The following is a 15,503-nucleotide window of genomic DNA, read 5'->3' as shown; positions in this document are numbered from 1 at the left end:
GCCTTGCACACACCTGGTGCAGGCCTTTGAGTTCACGGAGTCCCTTTTGCTCCAGGCTCCATCCGCAGGACTGCACCTGAGAGGGATGAGGCACAGGCTGACGACGATGGGGATGGCGCAGGACCCGTGCTGCAGGTGGGTTTCCCGGACCTCTGGCTGTCTTCTGCCCTCCCACTCTGCTTCGGGCTCTGGAAGAGGAGGGGCATCATAGGAGGGAGGGTGGCAGCTGTCAGTGTGGAGACTGGCCTTTACAAAGGTCAGCTTTGGAGGAAGGACAGGTGTCCAGACCCTGTTCATCACAGGAGTGCAGGGTCACTGAGCGGGGCTGGGGCGGGGCCCAGAGGCAAACCATGCTCTCTGGGCCTGGTGCCGCCATAGGGCTGTCCTTTCACCCTGGACAAGTGGGTAGCCTCCCACATCTGCTCCAACTTCCTCACTGGGTGCTGAGCACAAATGAGGTGGCTGTGCTGGGTGGTTGGGTCTCAGCTCAGAGTCAGAGCTCAGCGAATGGGATCTACGACTTCAGGCAAACAGGACGCGTAAATTATCTTGTTGATCTTGTCGTGTCTCTCTGGGGCAGCGCTGCTGAGTGGGGGAAGGTTGGAGTAGAGAATCCTCATGGTAGCCCAGGTGCTTTCTCAGTCCAGTGGGTTCACATACTCAGAGCACATGGAAGGTGCCTGAGTCTTAGCGTGTCTCTTTTTGAAACAGTTTGACTATGAGGCAGTTGCAAACAGACTGTTTGAAGTGGCCAGCCGGCAGAACACCCCTTCTCAGAACCGGAAGCGTCTCTACAAGGTGATCCGCAAGTGAGTGTCTCTGAAGGTGGCTGGCACCATCCTTCCCGCTTCCCGTGGGGTGGCGCTTTCCTTATGCACCCCAGCGCCTGCTCCTTGCCCCAGCGCCTTGCCAGCAGCCTCAGCCAGGCAAGAGGTCTTTTGAGCTCCCCAAGGGAGGCATATTTCACCAAGGGCCATGTGTCCTGGGGTCCCTCTGAGCCCCCAGGGTAGCCCCTTACTAGGTTCTGAAGGCCCCTGTGGATGCAGCGTCCTTCCTCCTGCAGAAACCACAGCCGTGGTGACTGACAGTGTCTGTCTTGTTCTTTCAGGTTGCAGGACCTGGCAGAAGGTAAGGATTGGGCTGGGCACCGAGAGCAGCCACCCAGCTTAGGAGTGGTTCCACTATCATGGGGGTGGAGTGGATCGGTTCCCTCATAGCACAGTGAAGTCTCTGCAGAGGCTTGTGGCATTTATGTGGGAGGGGGAGGCAGGGCTGAGGGATTCTGCAGCTCACTGTTGCAGTTTGTGCTGAGTGGGTCTCAGACTCGAGCGTCTCTCAGAGCGCGTGTGTGGGACGTTTGCTGCTGTGTCTGGTCTGCTTTGCAGTGAGCATCCCCACTGTGCAGCACGTGGCTGGTGGGACTGGCGTGGGTTATCTAGAAGATGCTTTCCTAGGAGGTTTATAATGGGGTGTAAGCATTTCCCCACCATTTCATTATGAAGAATTTCAAACCTGCAGCACAGCCGAAAGCATCTTATAGTGGATACCTGCACATTCACCACCTCAACTCCAGCATTAATGTTTTACTGTCCTCGTTCCATCATGTGTCTGCCTCTGTCCATGCATCAGGCCGCACCCCCAGTTCTTCAGCATGCCTGTCCTGACTAAAGCCTAGTACGTTTTAGGTAAAATTTGCATGCAGTGATGTACATGAATATTGTGTGTATCTGGTGTGTTTGGCCAGTGCATAGCCTTGTGTAACCCAAGTCTCTGGTGAGATACAAAATATTACCATTGCCTAGAAAGTTCTCTCATGCCCCTTCCCAGCATAAGCATTTTTAAGAACTAGACCTTGATGGGCATGCTGATGACACTGAGTTGCAGGGTTTGATCCCTGTTCCAGCCAATGCCTAAAAAAAAAAAGAAGGAATAGACCTTAATGTATTGTAGGTGCTCCAAGAGTCTGCTTTTGCAGGTGTGCTGGGCTTCAGGTGGTTGCTCCAGCTGTGGTGGTATGAACAAGCTGCTGCTGGGTGCTAGAACAGGGCCCCTTTCTGGCACAGAGTGCGTAGAGGTGGTGCCGGCTGGGGCCTCCTGACTCTGCCTTGGTTCTCAGGCATCTTCCCTGAGGATGACATTCCTGAAGAAGCCTACGGGAGTCTGCATGGAGGGCGGCCAGAGAGGAGGATGAAGAAGCGTTTGTCCAAGTCGCGGTTGCAGAAGAAAGGTAGGGCTGCAGGATTTATTCACTGTCAGGGGCTTTCTTCCCCTGCTCGTCTGTCTCCCTTGCTCAAAGTCACCTGGGAGGTCTCTCCTGAAGGCTTTCCTGCAAGTTTCCCGTCCCAAGTGACCACCATCCAGGTATCCTGGAGATACCTTGTCCACATGTCCTGGAGATGCCCTGCATGGTCACAGCCTCAGGACTTCCGTCCTGTCGATCACTCCCGCCTCCCCTCTTTCCTTACCCAAGGCACCTGCTGTCTGTGCACTGTCCTCTGGGTGGTCTCTCCTGACCTTCATCTTTGGTCTGCATCCCATCCACTCCTCTCCCACATCCTCCAGAGGTCCCAGTCCTGCTACTCCTCCTTGATTTCAGGGGCTGTCCTTCCTCTCAGCCTCAGTGGCCACACGAGTGTGGTTGGCATGTGACACCCTTGCTGAGGGCTGCCCTGGGCCTGCTGCCTGCAGTGGAGCTGGGCTGTGTACACAGTGCCAGGCAGGGTGCTGGGGTGCTGGGGCGCTGGGGCTGGAACCAGAACCAGGTGCAGAGGAGAGAGACAGTGGATCCGCCCAAGCTGAGACACCTTCCACCCCACCTGTGCTAAACCAGCCCCCCTTCCCGAGGATCCACCCTTCGCAGGGCCGCCGGATCCACCCCTTTCCTCCAGCCCAGGCCACCTGTGCCGTGGAGGCTCGAGCACATCATTTCCCACCTGGCCCTGGAAGCAGGCGCCAGACCACCTCAGCCTGGCACATGCACCCACATGGACACTGTCTTCGTGGCTCTCTTGCACAGAAAGTAGAGTTAGGCCTGCTGGCCCTCTGGCCAGGGTCACCTCCTTCAACCTCCCTACCCTCAGCCAGCCTGGTCGTGCTCGCTCCCTCTTTCCTGCCTTTGCTCCCCACCCCACAGTGTTCCCACTGTGTACCATACTGGTCTTGCTGAAGGCCCAAATTCGCTGGTCAGCCTTCCCTGGTGTCATGAGCCAGCATAGGTGGTCCTGGAGCTTGAAGTCCACACTGGATTTGGGTCCCCTGATTGGCTGAACCCGCAGTGCTGGCACTTTTGGTCACAGAATTGAGGTGAGTGGAATTGACATGTGCGTTCGTGGCATTTAGTTCAAGCCGACTTGCTCTTTTGTCAGGGAAGATTGATAAGAAGGATGCAAGTCCTGACCCAAACTCAGAAACCAAAAGGAAGAGGAGCCGGAGGAGGGGCGCAGGGGCAGTCCCCGCAGTGCAGCTGGGCAGAGTGGAGGGTGCCCCGCCCCAAGGGCGGCCCAGGGGCTGCAGCCAGAGAGCAGCTCGCAAGAGGAGGAGGAAGCCTCGGCAGCCAGCTGGTGCCAGGGCAAAGGTGGCCGACGTCCAGGAGTCAGAGAAGAAGAAGTGGACCCTGGAGGGCAGGAAGTGATGCGGCCAGGCGGGCCGGGTAAGGAGCAAGGGCTGCTGCTGGCTGCTTCTTGTCTGCACCGAGTCAAACAAGGGACAAGATCATCGGGCGTGCCCCCACTAGACTAAATTTTGACGGCTCCTTAACCCACTGCGTCAGGAAAGAGCTGAGGGACAGAGAGGGTGGACTTTCCCTTAGTGCCTACGTCCTAGAGAACACTCCTTCCCCACAGCTACTGCCCGCAGCTGTGATGACCTTGGGTAAGAAAATCCACCTAAGAGACTTAACTCTACTTGCCCTGAGGACAGTCACCTATGCCATAGGGCATCCATCAAATAAAATGCTGTGAGTCCTTCCAAAAGAAGTGTTGCGTCTGACGTGTGTATCAGGCACATTTCCTGGATGTGAAGTGACAGCGCATGCTCTACTGCAGTGTTGGTGTTTTATGTCTGTTTTGTGGGGGAAAAATCTGTTCACACATGAAAGAGAAATCTCAAAGAAGAGCCACCAGGGTGTTATCGGGCTGTGTGATGGACCCCTTTAGTTTCCACTTCGTACGCTTCTGTCTTGGGCGTTACAGCAAGTTTACACTTTGTGCAAAGCTGCCTGTTGCTTATGGCGTGTGCATCTGGGTTAGACAGGTCTGGCTGTGGCTGCCCATCGTCCTAAGTGGCGTGGAGGCAGGATCAGACCTGACATCTGGGTGGGCAGCTGCTGCTCTGTGTGCCTGGCACACCTCCCCTCTCGGCTTGTGTAATCCACTTTCAACCCTGCACTCACCTGGGAGGTCCGAGCTAGCAGCACCCTTGGGAGCCCATGAGGGAGGCAGCAGGTTCCCACTATGGAGGCGGAGAGGTGCAGGTTCCTGTCTGTGTGGAGTGAGGAAGTGTGACCTGGCCTCCCATGAACTCCCAGGGGCTTGTGTTATAAGTTGGCATCATTTTCTTTCCCCATATAAGCAGGCTCATGGGATACAATTCACCCGTTTAAAGTGTATAGTCTTAGAGTTTTTAGTATATTCACAGAGTTGTGCAGCTGTCACCACCGTCAATTTCAGAACTTTTTCACCCCAAAAGAAACCTGGTATCTTTTAGCTGTTACCCCCCACACACCCCCGCCCTGGACCCCATCCTGGCAATCACTAATCTGCTTTCTGTTTCTGTGGACCTGCCTGTTCTGAGGGCACATGTCAGAACTTCGTTCTTTTATGGTTGAATAATCTATTGTGTGGGTAGACCACATTTCATCTGTCCATGTGTCCACTGGTGGACACAAGGGTGGTGTCCACCTTTTAGCTGTTAAGGAATTTTGCTGCTATAGACGTACAAGTTTTGTGTGGTTGTACGTTTTCATTTCTCTTTGGTTAGATGCCTCGGAGTGGAATTGTGGGTCTTGTGGTAACTGTTTAATTGTTTGAAGAGCTGCCAGACTGTTCTCCACAGTGGCTGCTCCATTTTATGTTCTGGCTCAGGGCGGGCCCCTGTCCGGCTGTGATCCTGTACGTGGGCAGCTTCAGGGGAGCGCTCGCTGCTGTTGCTTCACCCGCAAACCTGGGATGTGGCCACCTCCCTGTAGGCGCTCTGCAGTGGGAGTGGGTCGTGAGGACCAAGTGATGCCCTTTGCTCAGAGCTGCGGGGAGCCCGTGGAGCCCGTGCGCCGGGGCAGCTTGCGCCGAGGCGGCCCTCCCTGGCCTTGCCACACTGCCCTGCCTGCTGCCTCCTTCCCCTCAGGCCAGGCCGTCAAGTCCCAGGAGGTGGCTCTTCTCAGGAGACTTGGCTCAGCCACTCCCTAAGGGTGTGACCTCGGGCAGGAAACAACTGCCCTGAGCCTTCATTTACCCACCTGTAAAATGGGAATAACGCAGAGGGCTGTGATGAGGATTGTGTTGTTTTTTGCACCCCCCACAACATCCCAAACTCGCAAATACAAAAAGCATTCTTCCACAAACTGTTTGAGAGCACGTGGTGAACTGGTGCCCCATTAGTGTGCATTTCCTACCACAGAAACACTCTCTTCACCACATTGCAACCACGGGCTGCTGCCTGACCCTCAGGCCCACGGCGTCCTTACAGCTACAGGAACCCACTCAGAGTCACTTGTCCTTTCCCCAGAGAGCACCAGTTTCTTTGAGTGTAGGGTGGTGTTCAGAAACCAAGATCTCGGACTGGCTGGCTAGCTCAGTTGGCTAGAGAATGATGCTGATAACACCATGATCCAGGGTTTGATCCCTGGAACAGCCTGCAGCCAAAAAAAACCCAAGGTGTGGCCGGGCCATTGCTGTTCAGACAGTCTTAGTTGACAGAGCTAGGGAGATGGAGATATGTGTGCATGTCCACAAAAACATGTACATTTACGTCTGCCTGTCTGCCCGATCTACCTGTCGTCATTAGTCCATCCTTCCATCCGCCCATTGATCCATTGAATTAGGATTCTCCAGAGAAGCAGAACTGGTAGTATGTGTATCAGTCTGCTCAGGCTGTCATTACAAAGTACCACAAACTGAGTAGATTAAACAAAACTATTTTCTCAATTCTGGAGGCCACGATTCTGAGGTCACAGTGTTGTCAAGCTTGGCCTCTCCTGGGGCTTCTCTCCTTTGCTCATAGATGGCCACCTTCTCACTGTGTCCTCATGGCCTTTTCTCTGTGCTCTCTTGGGTCTCCTCTTGTAAGGACACCAGTCCAGTCGGATCTGGGCCTCACCCTTATGACCTTATTTAACCTTAATGACCTTCTTATAGGCCCCATCTCCAAATGCAGTCCTACTGGGGGTTAGGGCTTCAACATGAATTTGAGGGGACACAATCTGGTCCATAACAGATGTGTGTGTGTATATGTATGGGGGTGGGGGTGGGAGAGTTATTCATTTTAAGGAATTGGCTTATGTGGTTGTGGCGCTGGCAAGTCTGATATCTGCAGGACAGACCGCTGGCTAGAGACCCATGGAAGAGACTGTCTGGGGCAGAATTCCTTCTTCCTTGGGGACCTCAGTCTTTTCTCTTAAGACCTTCAGCTGATCGGATGAGGCCCACCCATGCCATGGAGGGTCATCTGCTTTACCCAGAGTCTACAGATTTATATATTAATCTCACCTAAAAATACCTTCACAGAAACATCTGGGTGTTTGGCCAGAAACTGGGTACTGTGGCCTGGCCGAGCTGTCACTTAAATATACCATCACCCTGTCTTTCATCTACCACCTGTCCGCCCTCCCTCTAACATTGCGTGTTTCCTCCATGTGGAGGGGGGCCGCCTGCCGTCATCCAACTGCATTCTCGTTTCCTCCCTTTGCAGTAGTAAGCTGGCTTCCAATACCCCAGTGTGTACCTTGTGTATGACTCAGGCCTGCATGGGCACTGTGCCCTTGCCTGCATAGGTGCCCTCCTCGCCTGGCCTGGGCCACTGTGGCCACCACCCCCACGGCACAGCTCCCCCCTTGTTGGCTCTTTCTGAGGCTCCCCTGGGGGTGCAGGAGGTACCCTGGATGGTCTTCCTCTCTCCTGCCCTGTCCTCGCTGTGTTGGCACGGCTTTGCAGTGAGAGCAAGATCCCCAGCAGGTCAGAGACAGGACCGGGAAGGGCAGCCCCTCCATGTGAAGCTCACAAGAAGCAATATATACACACAAAGAGAGAAAGCCTGAGGACTTGGTCACGGAGATCCTAGTGACCAATGCTGCAGCTTGGCCTGAAGCCCTACTAGGGATCCTCAGCAGCTCCGAGTCAGTCCACCAGCACAGGCAGCAGGGCTCTGCCCAGGCGCACATGCTGTGGGGACACTGGGGGGCAGGAGGGTCTGCTAGGGCCCCCTAGTCCTGTTTTTAAAAAACAACTTTAATGAGATACAGTTCACATGCCATTTAATTCACCATTTTAAGTGTGTAATTGTAGTATATTCACAGGGCTATGCAGGCATCACCACAGTCCATTTTAGAACATTTTCATCACCCCCAAAAGGAACCCCAAGCTCAGGGCCCCCTTCCTCTTGCACAGATTCGGGGATAAAGCCCGAGTGAGGAACCCGCTTGGGGTAGTGATGGGTTATGTGGAATATACTATAAAGCAAATGTACTTCACAGGGCCCGGTGTTCCAAAGCCTTGCAGCTTCAAATATTGACCTTGCAAGGACAGGAAATTTTCCCCAGGCCTAGTGAGTCTCTGTTGCAAGATAAGATTTGTGGCACAGCAAGGTTGCTGACTCAAGGACAGACTAGTTACTGATTGTTATGTAAAGATAATGAGAAATTGTTGTACGATCACTTAATTGTCTACTGGAATGTCATCTGGCTTGTTTCACTGAAAGTTACTAGCCTATACTGTTAAACTATAACCCCACCTATGTCTCTTCCTGTAACTTCCTGCTCTGGGAAATAAATGCAGGAAGAGAACCCCAATTTGGTGTTAATTTCCCGAGGAAGGGATCCCCCTCGCTGGAGGGTCCCAGGGAAGTTAACTGCTTCAGGGCTTCTCACTGCTCAGAAGAGATGGGCTTTGAGTAATCCTTTGCATCTCCATTACCCAGAGGAAGTGGGTGACAAATCCATGGGGGGCAAAGCAGCACAAAGCAACAGGGTTACTGGTCACAAGGCTGACGTGTTTCCTTGAGTGACTAAGGGTCTAGAACAGATGGGCTGTCTCAAGTGACTTAAGATGGGTTTCCTGGCTTTGCAGTTGCCACAGGCTCTGCATAGAGGGGACGCTTGGGAGGGCAGCCGAAGATCTGGAGCAGCGTGGGTAAAGAGGCCATCTTGGGGGCAACTTGCTGCCCCTCTGTGCATTGGTCCTGGCAACCAGAGACCACACATGTGCCCATGGCTCCTCCCTGTGGCTCACAGCACCCTGGGTCACCTCGCCCTGCTCTGCCGTGTAGGGTTGAGTTCCCAAACCCTCAGCCATGATGCTCTCTGCATTAGCTCCTCATCAAACATTGTCATGACCTGCAACTTCTCCCAGTTTTTAACCAGGCCTGCTGGGAGCCTGAGGCTCCTTGTTTGGTTCCCAGTGAGGGCCAGAGAGGGTGATGACATGGGGAGCAGCTGCCTGCAGGGTCCGGTCGAGCAGATGACAGCAGGAGTGAGAAGGACGGAGAGGTGGACGGCTGGTCAGAGGCCTGGGTGTTGTGCGGCAGTCACACAGGGAAGCCAGGCCAGTTTGGGACCCACCCTCTGGCTATGGGATGGAGGGTGTATTTGGGAACAGTCCTGCCAACAGCCCCAGGGTTGGATAACTCTAACCAATGTCTCATGGGGCTCCAACCTTCTCACACACTGCCTCCTAAAAGCAGCCTGGCAGGAGGTCATTGGCCCCAAATGGGCAAAAGACAACAGACTGGGGCACAGACTGCAGGCAGTCCATGTGGAGGCCTGGACCGGCTGGTGGCAGGGGTAGGGCAGGTAAAGGAGAGGTCTGATCACTGTCGTGCGCAAGGTGCTACAGCCTAGCAGAAGAAAGGAGGGCCCAGCCTGGGGATCCACATGCCCGCAGCCCCAGATGGCAAGGGGAGTCACAGGCTGGAATCTGTAAGGACCCATTAAATCTCAGATGAAAACAGCTTCCCCAACTGCACTTTTCTACTGTGAAGAAAACGGAGTCACCAGCAACCCTCAGGTGTGGGCTGGCCTGGAGATGACACAGAAAGGCATTGCTTACCCTGTAAGTTGGGCTGATATTATTTCCGGAACCAGATTTGTCTGGAAGGAACTGTAGCAGACAGCACCTCATCTCCTCCCAACAGCAGCTGCCACTGGAATTTTGAGACTTCCCTCAAATAGTCTCGTGGCACTCTGAGATCACATTTGACACCTTCCTTTCCACGCTGCATTTCTTTGCGTTGAGCTGATATCAGCCAGACGTGTCCACTCTAAGGTTACACTGTAGATAACTCTGTTCCTGCAACACTGCGTGTGGGAGTTTGCAAACACACTCTTAAATCTCTGTCTGTCTGCCAATCAATCATCTCCCTCCCTCCCTACTACCTTCTGTGTACCCATCCACTCACAGGTGCAGTCCCACCATCTGCCTCTGGGGGTGCCCTTGGTCCAGAACTGGCTTGCCCTGGGGAGGGCGTCTCCAGTCCTTCACTGGTCGCTGGGCCTCCATGTGCCGTCTGGCGTGCCCAGTGGGCAAAGGCTTGTTTGGTTCTTTCCCTGACTGGGGCCTCTGAAGGTGCCCCCGAGAGCTGGCACTCACCTCCACCTGGGTCCCCCCAGAGGACCCTGCCACTGTGGCCTCCTGGCACTGTCCCTTCTCAGGGGGTGGCCAGGGCCCAAGTCTGTGCAGTGGGACATGTGCCTTGAGGTCCTTGGAGCCAAGCTCAGCCCCTTGGCCTTCACCCCATGACCTGCTTTTGGGTGGCCCATGTGTCCAGTCAGCTGGCAGGACTCGACTTCTCACCCCCAAGCTTGGCCGGGGTGGGGAGGGAGGTAGAGGGGGAGGCCCCTTAGGTGAAGCCCCTCTGGCCCTGGCCCTCATATATGGAGGGTTTCCTTCCCCGAGGAGTCTCAGTCTTGTGGGGGGCCCCTGCCCAGCTACCCAGGCCCAGAAGGCACCTCTGGCCCCTCCCTCCAGGGGCCCACTCTGGGGGGCTCCAGGCCACTTGCCCCACTCTCCTCCCTCTCCTGGAGGCTCCAAACCTCAATTCCAACTACTGGGAAAATGGGGAGCTGGGGAGGAACCACACAGCTGTCCTCAGAAAAGGATGGCCTCGAGCCCCAGTGCCCCAGAGACCGTGGGCGAGCGTGCAGCCTGCAAAGAAAATCGAGGAGCAATGCGCATTTGTAGCCACCTCCTGGGGTGGTCCTGCTGGGCTGGTGTTCCCTGTTCCCTGGGTGAGCTGGCAGCCACTGCACACCTCACAGGGGACCCGGAGAAGTCAACTTCCTAGCCTTGCCACCCTACCCATCTTCTGAAAGCCTCTAGAGTCACAGGTCAGAAGTTGGAGGATGCAGGACTTGAGGATGGAAGCTCCACTCAGAGGAGCCCCATTTGGGGGCCATGGCTGTGGCAGAAGCGGCGATGCTGGCTCTTGCTCCCCTGAGATGGGGCTGAGCTGGGGTCCTGGCCCCCTCGAGCAAGTCCCTAACTGCTCTGTCTCGGTTTCCTCATCTCTACAAGGGCTGGGGCCAGTTACCTCTGCAGGCTCCATGGAGCATCCCCGATGCACAGTCTGATTTGCTCCTGGTGCCGCCGCTGTGTTTCTAGAAACCTAAGAGCAGAAAGACATTAGTAACTTACCACTCTCCTCTTTCCAGGGGGTTCAGCTTGTTCCCTTATGTGTTTAGGATTTGGCCACTATGTTGCCACTCGTTTGCATGCTGGGCGCAGCCTGGAGGACTCGGCCTGCAGGCTATCACCGTGAGGGCAGCACTGGGTAGTGCTGGGTCCCAGGTGTACTGGGCGTGGTTCTGCTCTGGGGTGGCAGCATTGGCTCCCATGTAGGCCTGGCCACACAGGAAGGGCCGTGGTCACTTCTCGGCACTCTCTGAACTTCTTTGCCTTTGTCTGTTTCATTTAGGAGTCTGCACTGTGTGATTTCAGATGATGACATTCGGAGGTCAACCACGGTGGCAGGGCTGGCTCTGTGCCCCAGCCTAGGGTTGCCATCCAAGGCTCCTGTTTTCCTTCCTGTGGGCTCCTTCCCTCCCTTTCTCCTTTCCTGCTGAAATGTCTATCCAGTCCCTGCGTTAGCAACCTGTGCTGCTGCGTAACAAACAACCACAGACGTAGTGACTTGGAGTAACACCTCGTGTCAGCACGCAGCTCTGTTGAGGAGGGTTGGCCTGAGGATTCCTGGGAGTGGACCCTGGCCTTCCAGGCTGAAGAGGACATTCCTGATCCTTCTCTCAGTGCGCACTTTCAGCCTGAGTCCCCAGTCAGTACCGCAAGTTCTCACCCTGACCCTGGGCCCTGCATGTAGGGGCCCTGGGGCACCTCCCAGCACCCCACTTGCTCTGCATCACTTGCCTGGGGTGGGGACTGGGCTGTCTGATGGTGGCCAATGTTGGCAGACTCCCACTTTGAGAGCATAATGTCCCACTCTTATCTGAGGGCTCTGAGCCATGTGGGTCATCTGGACATGGAGAAGTCCCAGCCCGGTCCCTTGTTCTTTGTCTTCTGCCTGCTGAGGCCCAGGCCTGCATGCCATCGCTGCCATCCACGGGCCACCACCCGGAGCAGGGCTGCCCTCAGCAGGCCAGGCCCCTTCTCATATAAAATATGTGCCATATTTTAGTGGATTCCAAGGAAACAGACTTCCAGGCCAGATGAACCGTCAACTTTTCTCACAGTCCCCCTCACTTTGTGCCAACTGGAATGCCACTTCATTTAAATGTGGCCTCGACTCCCCACTCCTCCAAATCCTGTGTTTCTGCATGCAGTTCTCCCTTGTCTGGGTGAGAAGTAGATGTGGCTGTTGTTTCTCAGGGTGGGCAGGTGACAACGTGTTCTGTGCCCTTGTGTTCAGGTCGCCATGGCCAGTCTCGCGTGTACATGGTGATTTCTGGGAGGAGCGCGGGGCACCTCACCCTCTGCTTCCAGCTGGCGCCACATGGCTCATGGGCAGGCGGTGGTTGTTTTAGGTATAAGCATTATGATAATAACTTCTGCCTTGTTGCAAATGGAAGATGTGGTTGAATTCAAAAAGTGTGGACATTTTGATAACACTTCAGCTGACAGGACCCAGACGCACACTGATGCACACAGGAAGGGGACGCCACAGCTCTGCCTGTGCCCCTCTGGAGCCCGCAGCCCTGGTGCTCCCGGGCTGGGCAGCGCACAGTGGCCCCAGCCAATTCCTGAGGCCATGGAGTGCAGGGCCGGGCCACGCACTGCTGTGACCCCACCTGGTGGTGGTCAGAGGAGGGACCACACACAAGGCCCTGCCGTGCAGCGCTCTGATCCCAGAACCTCAGGGACTACAGCAAAAGGGATGGCAGGCCTGGGGAAGGTGGCAGCATGGGACCTACTCCTGTCTCTACCAGGTGGGATTTTCAAACACAAGACCAAGTCTTAACCTTTTTTTTAAGGTGAAACTCCTGATAAGGGTAAAGAAATGCGGTGATAGTGAGGAGCAGTCGGTTCTGAACTGAGGTTTTACTGATGGCCAGTCGTGGCTGGGCTGTCCTTTCCTCCCCCAGTGCCCTCGCTGCCCCCAACTTCTGCAGGTTTCAGACCCAACGGTTGCCCTGATGCTGTGACACTGTCCGCGGCACTGCCCTGCGAGCCTGCCTCCCCCTCCCCAGTTCAGGCATGAGTGCGCTGCAGTGCCAGGCTTACGTCACTGCATGGACACCTGCTCTGGGCAGATGCGACTGAAGCTACGCCAGACAGCTCAGGTGAGCGTTTGTGTGGTTGGAAGCAGCTGAAAGGCCTGGTGGGGTTTTACCATTTTGTTGTTTTTCCTTTTGAAATAATTCCTTTTTAGAAAGTTCTGGTCAGATGTATGTGTTTCTTTGTGGGTGAAAGAAAAGAACAGCCCCGCCTCTGCTCATGCAGCGTGTCGTGTCCAGTTTCCACTGCTGGCAGTTCCTGCTGCTCTAGAGCAGCCGGTCTTTGAAGCTGACGTTGTCTAGAACTTCACAGAGATTTTCCTGGGAAGGAAACACATGAGCTGATGTGGAAGGAAATAGCAGCCAGTCCCGACTGGGAGTTAGGGGCATTCAAGGTTCCAGATTTGGTGTCTATGACTGGGGTGGCTCCTGGGAACATCTCTGCCCGGAAATGCCACTGCCCAGGATTTTAGCTGCTATGAGGAGGCTGATGGATCTTGGACATGACCAGCACCATTTTTCACACAATAAGCACAAAATAGCCACCAGCATTTCCCTTACGAGAAACCTCGTGGTTTCTGAGAAATAGAAACTCCTCTACTTCTGCATGGGTGCGAGCTTCCATCTGATTGCATTGCCAGCCTTATCTTCCACACCAGCTCCAAAACCCTCCCTGACTACATCAGCCTTCCCCACAGCCTATATGAGCTCTCCCACCCACACACCTGGTGCTGTCCTCCATTGAGCACAGCCTGGCAGAATCTTTTCCTTTAATAAAGCTTGATCAGTACCTGGCATTTGGGCTCACTTTCTTTCAGGGGCCATGTTTTCTCCTTGTACTTTGTCAGTTGGTTAGAGTATGGCCTTTAGTACCAAGGTCAAGGGTTGTGATCCCTGGATGGGCCAGCCACCAAGTAAAAACTAAATGAGATTCTTTATCGCCTCTGCAGGGATTTTGAAAACAATAATATTAATTTATTTCTCAACACGCTTCTGGAAGTTTTTTTCCTTTTTTAGCAGTGATCAGATTGAAACTTGCAGATTCTAAAATGAAATGGAAGGCAGTTTATTTTCTGTAATTCATATGTTCCAACCACACACACCTTGCAAAATGTGTGCCATATTTTAATCTCTGCAAAGCTCAACATTTCATTTTAGAACCCTGGCTGTTATTCATGTGCATGAGGCAGAAGGAGGGGTGGGCCTCCCTGAGACCCAAAAGCTCCATCAACACACCTGTGTCCCAGAGCAAGAGCTCTGAGTGAGATCACGACAGAAAAGCAGAGGCGGGACAAACGGGGAGCGTGTCCGCTTCCCCCTGGGTCAGCCCCACAGCCCCCGCCCCCCCAGCCCTGCCCACCCAGTCCTGCCCACAGTCTGCTGAGCCTGTGGCGATGCTGGCTTGAGTGCCAGTCCTTCTTGACCTTGGGGCCCTGCTGTGAGGTGGGAGAAGGTCCTTGTCTGAAGGACTCTCAGGAAGTGTTGCAGGTTGTTTTAACATCTCATTTTATCTATGTTTGAGATGTTACATTCTTTTCTATCACAAAAAGTAAGAGAAGAGCAAGAGAAGAAATCTGTGGAGAACGTCCTTGTCATGGTTTGCATTCTATTGTCACCTTTTAGGGCTTTAGAAGTGGTTGTGTTTAAAAAGCCAAGCATTACAGGAAGACAAAGTAGATTAATTGGCTCTATTATTTTGTAAAAGTGAAATAGTTGTACTTTAAATTATCCTGTTATGTTTTGTGCAAACAGAAAGTCTGAATCTAGAGGCCACTGCATTGCTTCCACTGGAGCTGCCCCCCATGGACTTACGCAGGAACGCTCCACGCACATGCCTAGGGCTCCGGGGGCAGGGGTCTTTGAGAAGGAGCCGCAGGAGGATTGCACCTGGGGTGCCACCTCCTTTATGAATACACAAATGTTTAGTAGTGCCCAATAATTTAGCTCCCTTTTCCTCCCTCCCGCCCTCTGTCACTGCTGGCACCCACTGTCAATATTAGCACATGTCACTGCCTCAAAGGCCACCACTCTCCCTGGCCCTTTTGCTGGATGCCCTTCCACAGCCTGGTGTTCACTGTGCCTAGTAACCAGAGTGTGGGGTGCTGAGGAGCTGGCCAGGCCCTGGCAGACAGAGCAGTGTGTCTGTCCACCATCCCTGAACCAGGCATTCACCCCAGGCCACTGGGCTCTGTGCCTGCCAGGGCTGGGTCTGTTGATGACGCCCTGTGTTAATGCAGGTTTTATCACCATTCTGGTATGGTGATGACTGCTGTTGAAAAGAGAGTTTGTTGCTCACAGATCCTGGGGGCAGGGAGGTGGGGAGGCGCAGGGCCACTGGGCAGGTCAGAGACAGAGGGGAAGTGCCTGTGGGCAGGAGCCTTTATTCTTATTTTTGTTTTTATTTTATTTTTTTGTGTCTGGCCAGTAAGGGATGGAGTCTTTATTGTGGTTTCCATGGGAAGGGACGTGTGAGGCTGGGTCAGAAGGCTTAGGGTTGGCCAGTGTGAATAACTTCAGCAGAGTCTGGGGTGCAGAGGCTGTGCTGGTTGTCGGGTGCCTGGCTCCAGGATGATAAGGACAGGGGAACAGTCATCCTGAGCATGAGAGCCTGAAAGAGTCAGTGGGGGGGCGG

The 15,503-nt window shown here is 54.2% G+C and overlaps 1 protein-coding gene across 3 annotated transcripts in view; it reads left to right on the top strand.

The window, feature by feature from the left end:
* The window catches only part of RRP1 (ribosomal RNA processing 1), a 33,125-nt gene that overhangs the window by 9,548 nt on the left and 8,074 nt on the right, over nt 1-15,503 (top strand). The window contains exons 9-13 of one of the 3 annotated variants that reach the window (XM_063113939.1): nt 56-135; nt 712-809; nt 1,109-1,128; nt 2,117-2,227; nt 3,366-3,649. In XM_063113939.1, the coding sequence (XP_062970009.1) occupies nt 56-135; nt 712-809; nt 1,109-1,128; nt 2,117-2,227; nt 3,366-3,631 (575 nt within the window). In that variant the 3' untranslated portion in view covers nt 3,632-3,649. Of the gene's footprint in view, nt 1-55; nt 136-711; nt 810-1,108; nt 1,129-1,518; nt 1,686-2,116; nt 2,228-3,365; nt 3,969-15,503 lie in introns of those variants that run through there. The other 2 variants (XM_063113948.1, XM_063113958.1) reach the window with 2 other exon arrangements.

This window comes from Cynocephalus volans, chromosome 1, assembly GCF_027409185.1.
Source record: "Cynocephalus volans isolate mCynVol1 chromosome 1, mCynVol1.pri, whole genome shotgun sequence".
Lineage (NCBI taxonomy): Eukaryota > Metazoa > Chordata > Mammalia > Dermoptera > Cynocephalidae > Cynocephalus > Cynocephalus volans.
This window is presented reverse-complemented; position numbering and strand designations above follow the sequence as displayed.